This window comes from Pelodiscus sinensis, chromosome 19, assembly GCF_049634645.1.
Source record: "Pelodiscus sinensis isolate JC-2024 chromosome 19, ASM4963464v1, whole genome shotgun sequence".
Taxonomy (NCBI): domain Eukaryota; kingdom Metazoa; phylum Chordata; order Testudines; family Trionychidae; genus Pelodiscus; species Pelodiscus sinensis.
The window spans coordinates 15,412,407-15,433,474 of NC_134729.1; the positions used below are offsets into that span (position 1 = coordinate 15,412,407).

At 55.5% G+C, this 21,068-nt stretch overlaps 1 protein-coding gene across 5 annotated transcripts in view; it reads left to right on the top strand.

Moving 5' to 3' along the window:
* Positions 1-14,286: 14,286 nt before the first annotated feature.
* Positions 14,287-21,068, top strand: part of TLE2 (TLE family member 2, transcriptional corepressor) — a 32,842-nt gene continuing 26,060 nt past the window's right edge. For 2 of the 5 annotated variants that reach the window (XM_075902552.1, XM_075902553.1), the window contains exons 1-5: positions 14,291-14,783; positions 14,965-15,062; positions 15,615-15,678; positions 17,300-17,344; positions 21,005-21,067. In XM_075902552.1, the coding sequence (XP_075758667.1) occupies positions 14,760-14,783; positions 14,965-15,062; positions 15,615-15,678; positions 17,300-17,344; positions 21,005-21,067 (294 nt within the window). In that variant the 5' untranslated portion in view covers positions 14,291-14,759. Of the gene's footprint in view, positions 14,784-14,964; positions 15,063-15,614; positions 15,679-17,148; positions 17,185-17,299; positions 17,345-17,370; positions 20,515-21,004; position 21,068 lie in introns of those variants that run through there. The other 3 variants (XR_012896676.1, XM_075902554.1, XM_075902555.1) reach the window with 3 other exon arrangements.

Below are 21,068 nucleotides of genomic sequence, written 5' to 3' on the forward strand. Positions count from 1 at the left end.
AACCTTACTCCATAGCCAGTGAAATGCAGCTGCCTGGGGGAGGATGTGGGAAGAGGGAGCATTGGGGGCAGAGATGCCTGGGTTGACCCTTGCTCTTTTGAAGAGCTCCGGGGGGATTTCTGGCTTCCAGGCAGCACTAACCAGTGCTCAATTGATCCCCCGGGGGCGGGGGGGGGGGGGGAGACACAAGTCTGCGGTGATTCGGGATCACAGCCTGTGACTGTAGGGAGTCCAGGTGTTTGAAACCTGCTGCCTCTGGTGCAAGCCGTGTTTGGGAAGGGAAGCCAAGCAGGTGAACACAGCGCCTAGCTCAGGTGGCGTTTCATGCCAGTGCGGGAAAGGGGGTGGTGCTGGGAATAGAACCCAGCAGTCCTGGCTCCAGCAGTGGCTAGAGTTACCCATGCACACATGCTGTGAGCACGGATGAAGCTGGTTTTATTGGGTGGGCTCCCCAAAGTGCAAAGCAGAAAGTTACCCGAGCTGAAGTAAAAAATTCAGAGGCAAATTTTCCTTCTAAATGCGGCACCAGTGAAGATCTGAGACTCCGGAGCGGTCGCTCGCAGGTAAATGTCACTTCCCGTGAAGAGAAGAAAAATAATTTAACTCCTTGCCATCCACTGGTTGCTGCTGTCATGGGAGGCAGTGTGCCCAGACATTAAAGCGCAGGGCTGGGAGTCAAAACACCTGGTTTCTCTGCCACTGACCTACTGGGTGATCTTGGGGAAGTCACTTCTCCACTGTTTGTAATTCCCATCCCATCATTTGTCTGTCTGCTCTTTGTAGCTCTTCAGGACAAGGCCTGTGCCTAGCACAAGGGGGCCCTAATCTTAGCTGGGCCTCTACATGCTTTTATCCTACTCATAAGCAGTGCAGCCTCTGCTTCTCCAGGTGCCTCTTCTCAGAGCTGTCTCTGCTGTCCCATCTTTCCTCCAACAATCAGGTGAGGAGAGGTCAGTGTTTGGGAGGAGACCGTGCCGGCTGATGTTCACTGCTGGGATGGAGCCCAGGAATAACCTGCAGTCCACCATGGAGCTAGTCCTACTAGTGGAACATGCTTAATTGCTCCCCAGGCTGGGCAGAGCACGGGGCTGGGGTCAGGAACTCAGGAATTAATATTTGGCTGAGAGCAGGGCCCCCTTGTGCTGGGCTCTGTAGACACATAACAAGAGACTGTGCTTGCTCTGCAGCCCGTCCAGGGCAGATCCCAGGGCTGGGTATAAACAGAGCGTGACTCTGCCCCAGAGAGCTCGCAACAGGCCCAGAATGGGAGTAGAAAGAGGAACGTCAGAGCAGGAGATTTGCCCGAGATCACCTGCCATGTCAGCGACGGTGTCAGGAATAGAAGTCGGTGTCCAGGTTCCCAGTCCGGCGCCCTACCCATGGGCTACACTGCCTCTCAGAACAATGTCTGCAGGATGGAGGGAGGTGTATAATGCAAGTCTTTGCTCAGCCTAGTGCCCTATCCTGTAGACAGCACAGCCTGTTTTCCTTGCTCTGGCACTGACTCCTGCTTGCAGCCGTGGGTGAATCACTTAAACTTGGCTGCACTGTGGCAGGGATAAAAGCACTTTCCTTTCTCATTAGGGGATCAACAGTGTTTTGCACATATTAAAGATGGAAGTGGCTGGGATTGATTTGTTCTAGGGCGGAGCATTGTCTAGTGGCTCGTGTACTGGACTGAGGCCTAGGAGTCCTGGGTTCTTTTCCTGATTCTGCAACTGGTGTGCTAGGTGGCTTAATGCCAGTCATGGTCCCCTCTCTGTGCCTCAGTTTCCCTGTCTGTAAAACGGGTGAGGATACTGGCTTCTATTATAAAGCGCTTGGAGATTTATGGGTGGAAAGTGACATATAAGCAGAGTTAAATTTGAGCCCAGGCACCTCTGGCCTAGCACATCAATGATGAATGTAAAAGAATTCCTTGCGCCCTGGCTCCTCTTTCCTTACCAATTAAGCCCTGCTTAGAAGTGCTGGAGACGGGGGGCCGTTGGGTTCTGTGGGTTTCATCACCACCGTACGGCCTTCTTTGTCAGCGGCTGAGCCTGCGAGGTCCCTGTCCCTGGGGCGTGGGGCCTGGCTGTGCCATAAGCCGCAAACCAGGAGTACTTTGTAACGGCAGGAGCTGGCGGGGCGGGGGGACGGTTCCTCCTTCCCAATTCATCACTAATGCAGGAGCCGCAAGCCCCTCACGGCTGCGGCGAACACGAGATAAAAGCTAAGAGAGGCATCAATAATTAAAACCCACTCAGGAGCCGGTAAGTGCAGCCAGCAGCAGATCGAAGAGCGCGCCGGAGGAGAGGTGCTGGCAGCTGCTGTGCTCCTTTAAGCCAGGACTCCTGCCCCAGCCCTCACCCCTGCAGCGAGGTGGTGGCAAGGTGTCCGGGACATGTAACAGACTGGTAGCCACACAGACAGGAGCAGCCCTGCCTGTCTCCTCTTTCCCTGGCATGGCAGGAGCTGAGAATTTAGCTTCTTGGAGCTGCCGGGTCCTACTGACCCCCGCTCCTACGTGGCCTCAGCATGGGGAGAGGCGGGAGCATGTGGTTTTGAAGAGCAGAAGGTGGCTGTGAGATCGAGGTTCTATTCAAGGCCTGCGACTGGTTAATGGGAGGCGGGGACATCCAAGGGGTAGATGGATGAGCGGGGGTCTATTGCCAGCTCTGCTCCTGACCTGCTGGGGGAACTTGGGCTAGTCAGAGCACCAACCTGTGCCTCAGTTTCCCTCCCTGCCCTGCAGTGATCTTGTCTGTTCAGCTTGTGCAAGGGCAGGGCTGTGGCTGCCGGATCTTGGGGGGAGGTCTCACACGCAGTGCCCTTTGGAGAGGGGAAGGGCCCTAGCTTCCTGGTTGAGAGGGGAGTGCATGTTAACAACCCTGGAGACAGCTTGCTAGCAGGCTGAGGGCAGCGGGGGCTCCTCTCTCTATAGGTGTGTTATGGCCCTGCAAGAGGGGAGTCCAGTCTCTGTGTTCTTGGCCTGTCTGCTGAGGCTGCCCACAAAGGGGTTAATTTAATGGCCAGAGAGCTGTGCCACGTGGACAGCCTGAGGCTGGGCTGAGACCCTCCAAACTCGTCTCGCGTGGTCCTAGAAGCAAACATCAGCTGCTGCCAGCCTGGGTGGACGTAGCGCAGGCCACGTGGAGCCAAGGGCTCTGGTGGGCACCTGTGTGCACAGGCTGCTGCAGGATCCCCGGCGGAGGGCTGCCGCTCTCGAGGCCTTGGTGCTGTGCTTATGGAAGACCACTGGCCCTGCCTGTAGGAGGGGGTGTAGTGGGAGCCCCTTCCCCACTTCCTCCCCCCTCTCCCACTGGGGAGGTTCTCCAGCAAGGTGCCCCCCTCTGCATCTGAGAGTCGGGCTACGCTGAGAGCAGCTTTGTCACCAGCAGGGCACCCCAAGGGCCGATTGCAGCAGGGCCAGTGGCCAAACAGCGTCTCTGTGGTGGGCCTCCCTTTCGGCCCCCTTGGTGTGCAAGTAGGAAGCAAGCTGGGCTCTGGGATGGGTGTGGATGGGCCCTTTGTACCCCTGCCGCCTGCAGGATCCGTCATGTGGGGCTGGCGAATGGGGCCAAAGCCCTAAAAATGTATTTATAGTCTGAACAATTGTGTATGGAGGCCCCCGCTGTGATTGGTGCCCTGTTGTGCTGGGCATTGGATACGCACAGCAAGAGACGCTGCCTGGCTCCTAGAGCTAATAGTACAAATAGGTGAGACAGGTGAGGGAAAGTGAGACACTGACTGGGAGGGGAAACTGAGGCACAGAAAGGGTAAGCGACTTGCTTAAGGACACCCAGCAGGTCAGCAGCAGGGCTGGGAATAGCACCCAATCCAGCACACTAGCCACTGCCTCTCAAGAGCTGGTCCCGGCTGCTACAGCTCAGCCAGTGATCAGCCCCCATGCGAGTGAAGTCTGCCTGCCAGGACGTACCTGTGGGCCTCTGGTTCCCGCACAGCAAGTGAACGGTGCCCTGAGCCTTGGCCAGCACTGGCCTAATCTGCCAGGGCCTGAGCCGGGCCTGCTTCTCCCCGGACGTTTGGGCAGACGAGCCAATGACCTGCTTGGGGTGCGTTGAGCGGAGCCCGTGGCCTGTGCCCAGCCAGGAGGTCGGGATCTAGAGGTGGATCGTGGAACCCCTGACGGGATCCTGACCGGTTTGGCCAAGAGGCTGTCGAGTGCCAGCGCTTCAGCTGCCCCTCCCCCTCTGCCTTGGAGCTGCCCCCTCAGGAGCCTCCTGCTTTCTGTGCAGGGCAGGGGAGGGAGAGGAGGGGGCTGATGTCAAGGTGCCCCCCCGCCCCGCTCTGTATCCTCTCTCCGGAGCAGAGGGGGGGCACAACAGGACGTGGGAGGGAGTTTGCTGGCTGCTTTTGGGAGGGTGCAGGGCCAGGGCAGGGGCGAGCCTACCTTACCCCCACTGCACCCCCACCCCAGAGTCACCTGAGGTCAGCAGGGCCCAGATGGAGCCTACATCCCAAAACCCTAGCCCAGCCACAAACCTCCTCCTGCACCCCAAGCCCCTGCCCCAGCCCTGAGCACCCCTGCACCCAAACCCCTCCCAGAGCCTGCCCCAAGCTCAGCTCAGAGCCACTCTCACTCTCCAAATCTCTTAATCCAAGACCAGAGCCTGCACCCCAACCTGGTGAAAGGGAGAGAGAATGGGGGAGGGTGGGAGGGAGGACAGTGTGAACGGGGGCGGGGCCTCGGAGAAGATGCGCAGAGAAGGTGGAGCAACGGTATTTGGATTTGAGGTAGATCTTGGATTGCACTTAAATTCAAAAAGTGATCTTGTGCTTAAAAAGGTTGGAGACCACTGGCCTACAGCCTAAACAGGCAAGGCAGGGAAAGAAGGCAGCGGCATGGTGAGAAGAAGTGACTTGCCCAAGGTCTTCTGGCAGATCAGTGGCAGAGATGGGCTCAAGGCTCAAGTCACCTCCATCCCAGTCTCATACCTTCTTCGCTTGATTTAAACAAAGGGCAGCCCTTAGTAGATCGGAAGGGAGAGGGCATGTCTCATGCGCTGCCCCACCTTCCATGAATGGTAGAGTCTGGGAGGCTGGCGGACTTTGTGGGGGCAGCTCATTGGGGGTCTTCAGCTCGTGAGCACAAATGGGTTCTGAGGTAGCAGACTGCAAAGACCCTGAGTCGCCGGCCCGGCACGGAGGAAATCCTGCCAGCGCCTGCCCGGCTGGGCACGGGACCTAGCTCCCTGGTGCAGGTTCTTAGTGTTCTTGGGGGTGGGGGGGGAGCTGCCTTAGCCTTTGGCTCCCAGCAAAGCAGGTCTCCTCTTATTTTCCAAATGAGCTGCTGGGATTGCGGGGGAGGGAGGAGGGTTCAAAGGGAGAACCCCCAAGAGGGCATCCTAATTTGAATTGACCATCACAGCTGGAAACTCCAACAGATCAGGACCCTGTTGCATTGTCCACATGCACAGACAGGGACAGTCACTGCCCCCAGAGGAAGAGTAGGAGGGTTATTTATTGAGGGGAAACTGAGGCACCGAGTGGGGAAAGACTTGCCCGAGGTTATGCAGAGAGTCAGCAGCAAAGCCAGCAGCTGAGGCCAGATCTCCCAAGCCCTGTCCCAAGATTCGAACCTCCCAGACCATCCTTTGTCCCACGAGGTGAGGGGGGGATGGAGCCCTTCCAGAGTGGCTTCTCTATGGTGGCTGTTTTGGGGGCCACATATCTTAAGCTGAACCCGTTTTATTTGCCATTGGATTCAAAGTGCAACCCCCAGCGCAGGAAAGTCCCCACATGCCAGCAGGAGGGGGGAGCAGCTCTTTGGCTTTAGCCTTTTAGACGGGTGGTTTTCATTGGTTAGTCTCGCTGCTAACAAACAAAAAGACAGAGACCGGAGTGGAAGGCTGCAGGACTAGTGGACAGAGCAGGCTGTTGAGATTCAGGGCTCCTGGTGTCTATTCCTGGCTCTGCCACTAGCTTGCCTGGTGACCCTGGGCAAGTCACTTCCCCTGCCCCATGCCTCAGTTTCCTCATCTTTAAAACAAGAAGAATGCTATTGCTGACCTGTCAAAAGTGCTCACCTAGGTGCTGATAAGCACGCGATGTTGTGGTCTAGTTCCAGTGCGTGCTGACCCAAATTACTCCCTGGCTTTAAACCCGTTTCAAGGAATGAACCAGTCACAGAGGGCATGTTGCACTGCATGGCTATTTCATATTTGAATAGCTACCCCGTAAGCCACCCATTATTTTGAAATAAATAACGGGCATGCTATTTCACCATCCCAGTTAACCTCGTTGCATGAGGGTCAAGGATGGCTCGAAATAGTGCGTTATTTCCAAATGTGGTGCTGTGTAGATGCGACAAATTTCAGAATAAGCTATTTTGAAATAGATCTGAAAGAAGATACAAAATGTGCGTAGTGTGAAGTGCATCTCTTAGTTTGGGTTCAGGGTGCTGTGTAGACGCACCCTGAGTCAAGGTGCTTTTCTACCTTTTCCTGTTTATTCCATCACTGCCTATTTCAGGGCTACTTGTAACTTCTTCCTTGTGTCTCCAGTCTTGGCACAATAGTGGCTAGTGCTGGTTTTTAAAAATGTGGGGGGTGTTTGGTCTTTTTGTTAAGGAAATGAGGGAAAAGGGGGGGTTAATTTGTCACAATATCCCCCAAAATGTATTTGACCAGAAAAATGAAAAAGTGAAACTTGTTCCCCTTTCAAAACACCAAAACAAACTCTCCCCACCTTGATGCATCAGCTGCTTGGTTAAAAAGTCAGTTTATAAACAATAGAAATCCAGGTTGTATTCTTGAGGGGTCAGAACCCCGGGAAGTGTCATCAAACCCTGAAAAGTTCCTGTGGAAATTTTTTTTCTCAGCCAAGTGCCATTTTCTGTTAAAATTTCTCAGCACAAACCTTTCTGCCAGCTCCGCTCTGCTCTGCAAATCTTTGCCCCGTTGAGTTTTTACCGTTTAGCTGCCTTTGGCCTGCGGCTGTTAACTGTAGCGTATTGCTAGAGGTCAGGGCTGCCTTTGCTCCTAAAAACGTCAAAGGGGGATTTTTAATGACGAAAAGGAAAAGCAGAGAGAGGAAGTCGTTAGCTGGCACAGGGATAGCAGCTGCGGAGCACAGGAGGGATGTTCCCAAAGGTGAAGTGGGGAAAAATACCAACTGCTTTTCAGTAAGAGAGATTAATTCACCCCTGGGGGTGAGCTGCAGGGACAGTGAATGATGACTGATTTGACCAACCAATTATGCCACCAAAGCGTTGTCATGCCAGGTAGCCCCACTGTCTGGGCAGGCTGCAGATACCTAGCCGTTTTCCAAAGGGCTGACGAACCCTTCTGTGTCCGTGCCACGCTACGGAAATAGGCCGTCTGGGCAGAGCGCGGAGCGCCGCACCACACGGTGCTTAGACCTGAAGACCTAGGCTCTGTGTTCAGCCACTGCGGGAAAAGGACATGTCCCCTCCTCGGCTAGGATCCGCCCTGTGTTGGTGTATCAGAAAGAGCCGGGCCCATGTGGGCTGCGCGGGTGCACGATCCAACACAACCGCTGCCCGTCTCATCAGGCAAGCCTGAGCCAGGGCAGGAGGAAGAAAGGGTTATTCTTCCTATTTATGAGTGGGGAAACCGAGGCCTGGAGCCAGGATAGGACAGATTTTGAAAAGATCTTGGCGCCTAGTTAGGAGCCAGAATAACGGAGCCACTTTTACTAAACTGAGGACTATGGGATGCCTTGCCCAGGGTCACTAGGGCAGTGGTCACCAGCCAGGAGGTCGGGATCTAGAGGTGGATCGTGGAACCCCTGACGGGATCCTGACCGGTCTGGCTTCAGCTGCCCCTCCCCCACTGCTCACAGCTCCTGCCCTCTGCCTTGGAGCTGCCCCTGCTTTCTGTGCAGGGCAGGGGAGGGAGAGGAGGGTGCTGATGTCAAGGTGCCCCCCCGCCCCGCTCTGTATCCTCTCTCCGGAGCAGGGGGGGGCACAACAGGACGTGGGAGGGAGTTTGCTGGCTGCTTTTGGGAGGGTGCAGGGCCAGGGCAGGGGCGAGCCTGCCTTACCCCCACTGCACCCCCACCCCGGAGTCACCTGAGGTCAGCGGTGTCCAGCTGGAGCCCACCTCCCAAACTCTACCCCGTCATAAGCCTCCTCCTGCACCCCCAGCCCTGAGTACCCCTGCACCCAAACCCCTCCCAGAGCCAGCACCTAGAACCCCTCAACTGCCTGCCCCAAGCTAAGCTCAGAGCCGCTCTCGCTCTCCAGATCCCTTCATCCAAGACCAGAGCCTGCCCCCAACCCTCTGCCCCAGCCTGGTGAAAGGGAGAGAGAATGGGGGAGGACAGTGTGAGAAGGGGCGGGGCCTCGGAGAAGGCGCGCAGAGGAGGCGGAGCAACGGTATTTGGATTTGAGGTAGATCTTGGATTGCACTTAAATTCAAAGCGTGATCTAGGGCCTCCGGGGCATTGCTGGCAATCAACCCCCAATCTCCTGAGTCCCAGCCTGTCTGCCACACTCCCTCCCCTGCTGTGTGTTCTGTCTACATGTGCCAGGCTTGTCTGCTGACATATTCCACCTGGGCAGCCCCCTGGCGGGAGCGCATCACCCCAACAAGCTCACTCCATAGCAGGACCAGGCACTGCGGTGGTGAAAACACCAGCCCCTGTCCACATGACCCCTCTTACAGAGCTGCTGCTCCCGTGGCAGCCATGGGGGGCGATCTGGGGGCTGGGGGCTCGGAAGAGAGCTTGGTCTGTCTGTGTCATCGCTGAGAGCCGCCATCGTGCAGCAAGTAAATAACATAATTAATAAAAGATTAGGAGGAAATGTGGCACATTAAATATTTAACCTGGTGGCTGCCTGCGTGTGGAAGGCCAGGTACAGCTGGCTCCTGCAATATTGAAGGGTTGGCTCATCCCCGGCCCCTCCCCGCAGCAGGAACTCTCCAGACGTGCAAGCGGGGGGGGGGGGGGGGGTGACGCGTGCAACCCTCTCCTGGCCAGAACCACACACCCAGCACGTCTCCTCCATTGCTAATGCAAAGGTTCTGTGATTCGTAGGTTGAGAAGGGGCTGGGAGCCAAGGCCTGTGTATTCTAGTCCCAGCTCTGGGAAGGGGAGAGACGGGGCGCAGCGCAGCGGGAACCACAACCCATAGGTTCTAGACCCAGCTGTGGGAAAAGAAGGGGGTCGTGCAGCTAGAACAGGACTTCAAACTGCGTTTCCTGTGAGATGAGCGCTCAGGTGGCCACCCAGCAGAGATTCAAATGCTGATTAGGTTGGTGGTTCACAACTGCACAGTCTTTGGTGCACAGAACAAAATGTATTCTGCAAATGGATGGAAAAAACTTAGAAGGAACATTGACTGGGCACCAGGACTCCTGGGCCCTTTCTATTTCCAGCTCTGGGAAGAGAGTGGGTTTAGTGATTAGAACAGAAAGGCAGAGAGCCAGGACTCCTGGGTTCATTTTATTTCTAGCTCTGGGAGGGAAGCAGAATTGTCTAGTGGTTAGAACATGGGGGCCTCTTGGGTTCTGTCCTGAGCTCTACTCCTCACTCACTCACTGCCTCATGTACCCAGGAAGAGTAGTAATCCTTCCCTGCCTCCCATGGGTGCTGCAATGCTTAATTGATTCAAGTGCTCCCCTGCCAAAGGGCTTTAGGGAAGAGTGGAGTTTTGTTATTCCAAGAGCTGAAACTGGCGGAGAGGAGCAGGGAGCGGCAGGGCTTTGACAGCCCTGTGCGTTTCCGTATCAGCCCCGCTTTTGAGCCCTGAACACAGTTTTAATTGGACAGCCATCCTCAGGAATTCCGCGGTTGGTTAGCAGTGGCAGTAAAAGGTTTGTTGCGTATTAGCTGGGTGCCAAGCCAAGTGTGGTTAATACCCTGAAATCCTGGGAATTTACTGTGGTCAGGAGCGTTTGGGGGGACGGTGTCGACAATACGTCCCACGCAGTTGCTGCCTTACGGGAGCCATTTTCCTAATTGCAGCATTTAGGTTTGCAGCGAAACATGCAAAACAAATGAAATCATCCTTTGGAATTTTTTGGCCAAAATTCTAGCACTTTGGGGTTTGTTTGGTTTTTGTTTCCATAGGGTTACCCCTCACACCCTTGTCTCTGTCCTTGATGGAAAAACAAGGCCTGCTGAAACCCAGTGAATAATCGTCATGCAGCACATCTGCCACTCTCAGTGCATCCATATTATCTTCTTTTCACAGCTGGGGAAATTGAGGCAAAGGGACACACCAAAGGAGATTAGCAAATTGGTGGCAGTGCCCAGAAGAGGACTCAGGAGACCTCTGGCTGCCTCCTAACACTGATATCAAACTGGCACTGCTAAGGGCCACCACTGTCCAACAACCATGCTTCACAACTACAGCAGCCACACAAACACAGCCACCTCTGGGGTGTAGCACAGACGCTGGCCCATAGCACGCTACACAATCCTGAGAGGAAAGTGATAGAAATGTAGCCGTGTTAGTCTGGGGTAGCTGAAGCAAAATGCAGGACAATGTAGCACTTTAAAGACTAACAAGATGGTTTATTAGATGATGAGCTTTCGTGGGCCAGACCCACTTCCTCAGATCTGATCTGAGGAAGTGGGTCTGGCCCACGAAAGCTCATCATCTAATAAACCATCTTGTTAGTCTTTAAAGTGCTACATAGTCCTGCATTTTGCTGAGAGGAAAGAACTTTTTTATTTTCTGGGCTGGGCAGAGGGGGAGACGCTGTTCTTATGAGCCAAGCAACTTGAGGATCATAGAATCAAAGGGCTGGAAGAGAGAGACCTCAGGAGGTCGAGTCCAAGTCCCTACTAAAACAGGACCCATCCCAACTCAATCATCCCAGCCAGGGCTTTGTCAAGCCAGGGCTTAAAAACCTCTAGGGATGGAGATTCCACCCCCTCCCCAGGGAACCCAGCCCAGTGCTCCCCCACCCTCCTAGGGAAATAACACCTTTAACATCCCTGCAAATGGGACAAGCTTTGCTGCTGAGTGGAATTTGGGCTGTGATGGCCCAGCAGCAGGGGCTGGAATTTGCAGTGTTCTCAGGAGCCTGCTGCTCCGACGGCGTCCCCCAAAGGTGGCTCTGTCTTTGGGGCCGTTGGGGCGGAAGGTGCAGAACTTGGCTGGGGTTCACTCTCAGAGGGGAAGAGCGGCCCTAGCTCTGTTTGTGGCTCACTCTGCTGTGGGCTGAGGGAGCTGGCGTGTGTGTGTCTGCCGAGGCCCCCATGGTGATGGAAGGTGCTGCTGTGTTAAAGATATGTGCTCCTCTCTGGAAAGCCTGATTCATGGCCAGCAGGAAAGCCTTGCTCAGTTAGATCAATGTGCTGTAATTATACCAGCCAGCCACTTCGGGTGGGGTGGTGAGGAGGGAGCAGGGCCCCACGTTACTTTGATTGACAGGGCAGAGGAGCTAGGCGCAGGAGCTTGTGGGCAATGTAGTTTGTAGTTGCTCTGCACTTTGGGGTGGCTGGAACAGCCAGGGGTTGAAGATCAGGGCATTAATTTGCTTGCCAAGGGGGAGGAGGGGAGGACAGCTGGTGCAGGCATGGAGCAAGGACAGCCCTGACCCCAAAGATCTGCCCGTCAGGGGGCAAGCTAGGGAGGAGATTAAGGACCCTGGTCCCTGTCAATAAATCATAATCCCTAGCTCTTATCTAGCACTTTCCAGCTGCATCTCTCCCGTCACTTTACAAAGAGGGTCAGGATCCTTCTCCTCCTTTTGCAGCCAGGGAAGCTGAGGCATGAGCCAAAAGCTCCTAGTTGCCCCCACCGCCTTACTCCAGAAGGATACACATGCCCCAGGGGCATAGTTTGGGGGAGCACAGGCATGTTGCTGCCCCTGCAAAAATGCAAGCCCCTGATGGGGTGGAATTTGCTGCTCCCCACACGGCCCCATTGGCTTGCCTGGAGCTCCCCCAATAGAGAAGTCGAAGTCGGCCTACGCCAGGCCCTGGGGGTGAGCGAGTGGTCCGCGCTGCCTTCGCCCAAAGGCTGGGAAGCAGTGATCCGGTCCCCAGTCTGTCTAAGCAGGATGCTGCCTTGGGCGGTGACAGCAACTCACAACGGAGTAGGGAAGGATGCTTGAAAAAAGCGGGAGGGGGGACTTGAGAGCCCCAGTCTGTGCAGCCTACGGCTGCCAATAAACTAACTCTGGAACTCTGGGAGCTGCCCCAAGAGGCAGGTGCTGGGGGGTGGGGTGGACTACAAATCCCAGCCTGCCCGAGCTATTCCCTCCCCTACCCCAAGCTCACTTCTGTTTATCCTCCAGCTTCTCTGGCTCCTGATTAGCCTCTGAAGCCTTTGACATCATAGACCCATGTGGGAACTGGCGGGGCCGATTGGCTGGGGCGCCCAGCCAGCTGCAGCCAATGGAAGCTGGTCCCCAGTAGCAAAGGCTGCAAAGCTGTTTAAGGTGGACCTAGGGGCTGGTTTGTGCACCAGCATGAAGGCTCGGGTGTAATAATAATAATAATAATTAATGGTGATCCTGGGGGGAGGGGGGGGCTTTTGGAAGCTTCTGCTTCAGGAATGATCAGGCCTTTCCCAGTTTTTCGGGAGCCTGGGAAAACCCGGCTGCACTGTTGCCTCCCGGCCTAATAATCAGCAGCTGTGGTTTCAGGGGACTCTCCTGTTGGAATCACTCTAACGCAGGGAGACATTGTTCTTCCAACCGTTCCAACAGGAGGCGCTGTAGGGAATGGGGCGGGAGTGCTGGCTGGGCCTGGCTCTGACCCTGCCAGCAGGAGGCGCTGTAGAAAAGGGTGTAAGAGAGATGGGGCAGGTCTGATGGGTGTAGGAGAGCTGGGAGCAGACATGATGGGTGTAGGAGAGATGGGGCAGGTCTGATGGGTGTAGGAGAGATGGGAGCAGACATGATGGGTGTAGGAGAGCTGGGGCAGGTCTGATGGGTGTAGGAGAGATGGGGCAGGTCTGATGGGTGTAGGAGAGCTGGGAGCAGACATGATGGGTGTAGGAGAGATGGGGCAGGTCTGATGGGTGTAGGAGAGATGGGGCAGGTCTGATGGGTGTAGGAGAGATGGGAGCAGACATGATGGGTGTAGGAGAGATGGGGCAGATGTGATGGGTGGAGGAGAACTTTGCTCTGTATGAATCATGCTATAAAGCCATGTGGGGAGCCGCGCTGGTCTGCTCCCTGCAGGAGGTGCTGGGAGGAATGGGATCAGTGGGGTAGGTGCCTTCCTACCACCAAAACCAGCTCCTAGTTTTTCTCCTTTCTCTCCATGGAAACCAGTCCTGGCAGCAGCTCAGGGCCTGGGGAACACAGTAGCCTGGCTTGGATCACTGGGTCAAACAGAGATTCTAACCCTGAATATATTTGATGAGTATAGATTTATGACGCCTTTATTGCAGAGCACACAGTGCGTGCTGCTCCCTGTGCCCAGGGTCAAGCCAGGGGCTAGCGCCAAGCGGCTGTGTAGCTCTGCTGTCCAAAGGGCCAGGAAGAACGAACCCAAGTAGATGGAGGCACCGCGGGCCCCAAGAGGGCAATGCTTATTGAGGTTGGTTTCATTTGGGTCTGGGGGAGGGGGCTTTCACCCAGGCCCCTTCAGATCTGGGCCCACCTGTCTGAGGCACTGGCGGAGGGGTCGAGTCCAGCAAATCCGCTTTATAGCACGGGGCTCCGCAGCCGCAGATGTGCATGCAGAGTGCCGCGACTCATTTTTGCAGATACAGATGTGGATACAAATTTGTACCCATGCAGGGCTCTACGGGGGGGCAGCCTGGGTCCCTGTGGCCATGGAAGATCCCAGCAGTCAGTAGGGTGGGAGAACTCCAGGGGGGAGAGTCTGGGGGCAGAGGAGAAGGAAGAAAATGTTGGGGCACAGAGGAAGGACAAGGAAGGGGCCTGAGACCGGCGGGTGTGCCCAGGGCATGAGGGAGGGGAATATTTAGGGGGTCCCCATTGTTATCTGAATGCAGCCCAGCCCCACACTTGAAGGGGGGCCATGCAGGGATAGAGCAGAGCCAGATGGGAGCTGAAGAGCCCTTAGGACATGAAAGGTCAATGAGGCGGTTGACCCTCCCCCCCCATTTTGGCCAAGCAACCTGGAGACTGAGTCGGCCAGTCGGCTGCAACCCACCCTCCCCGGCCCAGCAGGATGTGGGGGTGCTGGTAGGGAAGTGGGAGCAGCTGCTTCCCTCAGTTCAGTTAGCCTGGGGGGGGTCGCTCTCCCAGGCCTTGCTGCCCTCCGGCACCTCTAGAGGGTGGGAAGCATCCCTGGTGTGGCTCCCAGAGCCGTGGGCAAAGCCCCTGGTGCCACCTCCTGCCGAGAAAGAGCCACCTTAAGGATCCAGTTCGACAGACTCCCCTACTCTCCCTTTGCCTTGCCAGGAGGCAGTTTTCATTCTAGCCAGGGACCGCTGTTGAAATCCGGCCAGATTTTCTACTGACCTTCTGTTCCTGCTGGTTCTTTTTCTTTTCTTTTTTTTCCCTTTGGCGCTTTAAGACAGATTGTATTTCCCCCAGCCCTGTGTCCGATGGGGGGGCTGAAGCAACCCGGACCAGTACGACCCACTGGGGAGGAAGCCTCGCGCCCCTTTCACCCGACGGAAATGTTCTTCACCCCGGCTGAGCCGTACCCACAACAATAAATAATTTTATTTAAAAACAAATCCGAGGAAGATTCCAATATCCGGCCATCCCTCCCTGAGACAAGATTTCCTCGCCCTCTTGATCTCCCGGGGACCGGCGGCTTTTGGAGAAGTTAAAAAAGAAGCGGGGCTGGGGAGGGAAAAGAGAGTGGCCTCTCTCCTCCGGTGGGCGTCAGTTTTGGGCAAGCCCCCCAGGATGTACCCACAAGGACGGCACCCTGTAAGTACCATCCTGTGCTCCGGGCCGGCTGGGGAAAGCCAGGAGCTGGGCTGGATTCTGGCATGGGGCAGGGGCAGGGGCAGTCCTTGGGCCGTGAGCTAAGGGAGGGGAGGGCAGTGCATTGGCGATGGGGTGGGTGGCAGCAGCGTTGTGTCTGATCTCCCCCTGCTCTGCGCTCTAGACTCCGCTTCAGTCTGGGCAGCCCTTCAAGTTCTCGATTTTGGAAATCTGCGACCGGATTAAGGAAGAATTCCAGTTCCTGCAGGCTCAGTATCACAGGTGACTGACGGGGAGTATGGGGGGCAGGTGAGGGACACAGCCAGACAGGTGTCTAGGATCCCAGGTAAAAGGAGAGATTGAGGCAGTGGTGTCTAGGTTTACATGGGGGGTGTTCTGTGGGTCACAGGTATGGCAGGAGTATGAGGCATGGCTGGGCACACACCTGTCAGGGTGGGGGGGCTCTGGAGGGTTTTTGGGTCACAGCTCAGGGAAAGGGCAGGTAGTTTGCACAAGGAGCCAGAGGGATGTCAGGAGAGCACCGAGCTGTGCCCAGGGTCCTAGGGAACGGGGGAAGCAGCAGCCAGGCTAGACTCGGTGTTACAGGTGCCTAGCGCGGAGGGGAGAGGAGCCGAGGGGAGTGGGGCTGAGGGCTACATTTCTGTCCTGCCGAGGGAGCCAGGTGCCAGGACTGAGCCGGTGGTGGCAGCCCTTGGGGGGGGGTCGTGCGTGGCACGGAGTGACTCCCGCAGTAGGGGGGCTGGGGGGAGCTCTGCCCAGTGGCCCTGGGGGCGGAGGTGGAGCAGGCTGCCAAAGAAGGCGGTTCCCTTGCAGCTTGAAGCTGGAATGTGAGAAGCTGGCGAGTGAGAAGACGGAGATGCAGAGACATTATGTCATGGTAAGAGACCCGCCACCTGCCCCTGCACCTCTCTAGGGGGCCTCTTGCCTAGTGGTCATCCCGCTGGGTCAGCTAACAAGCCACTCAGCCTAGGAACTGGCCCCCAAGGGCCACCACTCCTGGCTGAAAGCTGGAGCACTGATGTGCCTCTGGGTGCTCTCCCTGGGGCTGGGGGTGGGGAAGGGCATCGGTCAGGAAGGAGTTAATATCTATTCCTAGCAACGCTTCCTGCTGTCACGTCTGCTGCTGCTTCCCTGGTGCGGTGAGATCCTGGGAATGATGCCATTTTTTAATTTGGCCTCGGCACTATTAACGTCCAGGTGGAGATGGGGGTCGTCAGAAGCCAAATCCCAACCCAAACCCTGGGTCATTTCAGAAAGAACAGCCGGGTGTCCTTCCAAGATGGACTCAGCCAGGGGCTCTGGAAATGGAATCCCATAATTCCGACAAATGGAAGCCGCCTGCTGGAAGGGTCTGGTGGGGTTAGGGCTGAGGTTGGCAAGGGGATAGGGACACAGGACTGCCATGCTGAATTAAACCTGGCATCCCATTCCTGCTCAATATCTTGTCTCGGATGTTACCAGCTGCTTCAGAAGGAGGCTGGTATGCAGTGTTGGGACAGGCTGCCTCCTGGGAAAACTTCCTCCTGACCTCAAAAGCTAGGGGTTGTGCATACCCTGAAGCATAAGGGTTTATTTTCCTTCCAGAATACACATTGGTTTTTTAATTTTTACTGTCGTTCTGGCTTTACTTTCTTATGGGTATGATCCCCTTCCAAATCCTACCAAGTTCTCGGCCTCTGTGACTTCTTGTGGTAAGGAGTTCTGCAGAATAAACGGAGCTTTCGTCCGGAGAAAAGAGTCAGTTCCTGGGACCAGCTTTGAAGTCCTTGGGGATGGTCACACTTTGAGCAGGCGGTTGCGGGAGGTGACCTGCTGAGGTCTCTTCCCACCCATATCTTCTAGGAGTCTGTGAATTCGCCGCCTTTTGTTTCTTTGACTGCTCCTTCGCGTGGGTGTTCCGCCCCCAGGGCCAATCAAAGATCCCGAGCTACTGTCTTGAATCCCTAACGCACCCTCTCCAGACACTCAGCAGCCGGTGCTGTGGCAGGCCCATCAGAATAGGCCCGGGTTAGACTGGGCTGCGGAGTCTGAACACCCCTCCTGGAACAATGCCCCTGGAGCTTGTTCCACGGCTGCCCAGGGAGAGACCCTCAGTCTCCAAGGCTGGTGAACCACTCCCCTGGCCCTGGTTTTGTCCTCCCTACTAAGCTGAATCCTGGTTGTGTGGCCCCTCCCACCTCTGGGGGGCGGGAGGGGGCTTTTGTCCTGTGGGCTCCTCCCACCCTTTCAGAACTGGAGGAGGCCAGTGCCTCGCACCATTCCCTACAACCAGATAGAATTACGAGCGTGCCCCTCTGACAGGCAGAGTAAATCTGGGCCCGATCCCGAGGAAAGCGAAACCCGTCTCTGCAATCGACTGCTGATGGAGTTACACCAGGGCCAGGTTGGCCGGGACGGGTGGAAGCCACGTGGAATAGCTACCGAGGCCGGCTGGTAACTATTGGTTGTCAAGTGGCAAATGGGGAGTTCTAACCGGTTGTGTTCTGGTTTACTTTCAGTACTACGAAATGTCCTATGGGCTGAACATCGAAATGCACAAGCAGGTAAGCAAGGTGGGCTCTTGACCAGCTGGGAGGCAAGGATTTTGGAGGCAATGTGGGTACCAGCATCTCTGAAAACTGGTCCCAAGCCCAAGCCCAGTTAACTCTGACGCAGACTGTTCTTTGTCTTCATCTGAGGCTGGATCTGAACTCGGCGCTTTCTAACCCTTCTGGCTTGGAGCAAAGGCTGGGAGAAGTTACTTACCCCCGCAGGGATGTAGCCTAGGGATTAAAATGGGGTCCACATGGGGTCCTCTGGTTTGCTCAGGGACTTGAATCCAATAGGCAGCCGGCTGAGGAGGCCAATGAAGGGTATCCCCAAGGCACTATTAGCCAGCCAGCCACACCCCCCATTCAGTGTCCAGAGCATGGAGCCATTCACCGGTGGCCTGTGTGTAATTTGGAAGGGCTCGATTTTTATTGGTAAATGTCAGTAAATGTCAATTTCATTGGGCGCACACACAAACCAGCGGAAATATTTCCATCGGTGATGATCAAAATTTACAGGTGGGCGAAGTAAAAAAAAAGAAATGTTGCCAGAGAACTTTTGGTTTCAGGCTATTTCCTGTGGGGACTTTGACATGTGATGTTGACAGTTTGTGTTTTAACGGTTATAACGCTTCAACTTGCTGAATCTCAGCATCTCCTGTCATTAAATAATAATTGTCTGCGGTCCCCCAGAATTTCCTGCAACTGTGAAAATTTAAAGAGAAGGAGGAATGGTTATAACACCTACATTTGTGTCACTGAAAACTGATGCTGGTAACAAGTGAAGAACAATGGTTTAAAATATACCAGAAAGGCATGTGCTGACATTATACCCCCCAAAATAAAAATGGAGTTCTACCAAGCCTACCTGTGCGCCATGTCTACTTGGCAGACCCTCTGTGTTGCATTATGAATTATGCTTAGTACAGTAGCATGTTGAACCCTGCAAACACAGCGGAAGAGGCTGTCCTGGCCCTGAAATGTTTGCGCTCTGCATAGATAAGGCGACCCTAGGAAAAGGATGGAGGACCTAAGCAGAGCAATCAATGTAATGGCTGAAAATAGAGCTTAGAGCCAGGATTTTGTTAGTTTAATAATGTCCGGGTGGTTTCGTGAGGAGGTGAGCAGCTAAACTGAAAAGACAAGGAAGGGGAGGGCTGAGAAGGAGACGGGTGTGAAGGGCAGGGGTGGCACGAGGCTCAGACATACCCTGGACTCTGGCGGCTAGGGCTGTGCTGCTTCCTTTGGGTCTTAGCCCATCTAAGGGGGAGCCAACGATCAGATTTCTTAACGTCCTTCGACATCAAAAGCTGCAGACCCATTAATATCTGAAAACCCCGCTTGGTGCCTATTTCCAACTTTAGGCACCAAAAGACCTTTGAAATCTGGCCCTAAGTCCCCTAGTCAGGCCACGCACAGTAGGCATTAGCCCTCTTACAGGGAGGGCTCATCTGGCACCTCGATGACACAGAAAGCTGGGGCTGAACAGCGGAGAGCTGGAGGGGAGGCCTACAGGAGCGGAAATCAAATGGATCTTTTCTTTCCTCCCTTCCCAAACACGCTGGAGTGTTTTTCACCATCCCAGTCTCTTTTTGTTCCAGCTGTAATTTGCTTTCCTCTTCAGATTGATCAATCTAGTCATCGCAGGGCTCGCTGCCAGGGAAATTAGTTTGGAACGGTGCCTGACAAAGTGGCAAGTCGACTGCCATATTTCTCCAGCTGGCTCCGCTCTCCAAGTTTGCTCCTTTTGTTAGCAGGGTGGTGCAGGAGAGTCACTTTCATTCTCAGCTTCCTAATTTACTCCAAACGCTGATGGGATCCTGAGATCCAACGGGAGCCCCAGGAACTGAACAGGAACAAACCATATTTGTTTGGTTTACAAGGCCATGAAGACCCGGAGAGATGGAAAGGAGCGTTGCCAAGTGGTTAGAACAGAGGAGCCTGGGAACAGAGATGCCTGAGTTCTGTTCCCAATTCTGGGAATGCATATAAGCTAGCGTGGGGGTGGGTCCCTGAACTCCTGGGTTCCTCTCCTAGCTCTGTGTGTGTGGAGCACACACTCCTGGGTTCTCATCTTTGCTGCAGGTGGAAGTACGATCTAGTGGTTAGAGGTGCATATGAGGAGTGATGCTGCTTTTATTTTCTTTGGACCGCATTAACCCCTTTTGGTTTCTGGTGGCTGCATGCCAGATGCCCCTTTCCACCAGGCATCAGGAGGGGAGGCAGGGCGAGCTGCCTGCCACTGGCTGTGACTGGGAATGGTTAGGGGGTTGCGTTCTCCCCTGGGCTTTTTATTAGCACTCGAGATCTCTCTGCACCTCCGTTGCAGAGCCCTAGAAATCTGAGATGGAAAAATAGAGCAGCCCAGCTCCTGTGTGTCCCCAGATGAGTGCCAAGGTAGATTTGCTGCGTGAGGCATGTGGTTTAAATGTTATCGAGCCCTAAGGCTCTTGCTGCGTCCCTGGGGAAATTGTTCCCTTGCAGGAAGGGCACAAGGCTGGGGGGCAGAAGACTTGGGTTCTACCCAGTTTCCTTTTGCGACTGTCGGCAAGACACTGCCCCAGAAATGCCTCAGTTTCCCCCCCGTAAACGGGAGATGATTGTGGGCCCCCTCTGCGATGTGTCACCGAGAAGCCAGCAGAAGGGCTAAGTGCAGTGATGCATCTAAATAGATGCCAGTGCACAGACTGGATCTAGGCAGCCCCCTAACCCAGACAGTTTAGAGAGATTTCCTGGGTGGGGAGACAGATGCAGCCCAGAGTGAGGGTGGGGGCGGCAGATTTTAGATCCCTAGTTACAGCCCCATTCCCTGAAGCAGCCTGCCAGCAAGGGCTCAGGGAGGCAAGGAGAGGGTGGATGAACTCTCTTTACCTTCTTTTGAACCCACTCAAATGCGGGGGGGGGGGGTGGAAAGTTTGACTCCAGCTCTAACGCGATCGGTGTCACGTTCCACTTGGCAGAAGCGGGAGCGGAAGGGAGAGAAACATCAGTCCTGTGTAGGGCGGCCCTTCTGCCCTGGCCGGGTGCCAGCCGAGTTTCCGGGCGCTCCAGGGTCGGCACTGAGCACAGCCTGCCCTTTGGCTAGGAGGAGATTTTCAGTTGGCTCAGCTGTGAAAGAACAGCCGGGTGTTTGAGCCAGGATGTGGCGAAGGCGCTGGCCGGGGCTCAGGGTTAAATCCTGCCCTGTAAGGCGCTCGGTCTCTTTCTGTCTCTCTCCCATCTGTGCCGTGGGAACCGCGAGGCTCCCTCCGCCGAGGGTGCTGTGACCTGTGTGTCCGGGCAGCGGGGAGAGGCAGCCGGCGGCAAAGCCTCTAGGAGATGGTCGGGGTTGACTCCGGCTACTCGCCCAACCCCCTGGAAACGGGTTGGCCAAGCTCCAGGAGGGTCCCCGGCCCTCGCACCAATGGGCAAGAGGCTCAGGCTGCAGCATCCGTGCCCAGCAGGACCGGTGCAGCCCGCGACAGCCCATGCCTGGAATCCCTGCCCTGCAACGTCCTCGCCAGTGCTCCCTAGAGACGCCACCTTGGTCTTTCCGCCCCGGGAGGCTGGGTGGCAGCTGGGTGTTCGGCCCATGCCCAGCAGCAGCGAAGCCCCCCCCAGCTCCTGAGTTAAGGGCCCCCGTTCCCCAAGCGGCGCCCGCGCCTGGCGTCACTCAGCTGCCCTTTCTCTTTCCAGGCGGAGATAGTGAAGCGGCTGAGTGCCATCTGCGCCCAGATCACCCCCTTCCTGACACAGGAGG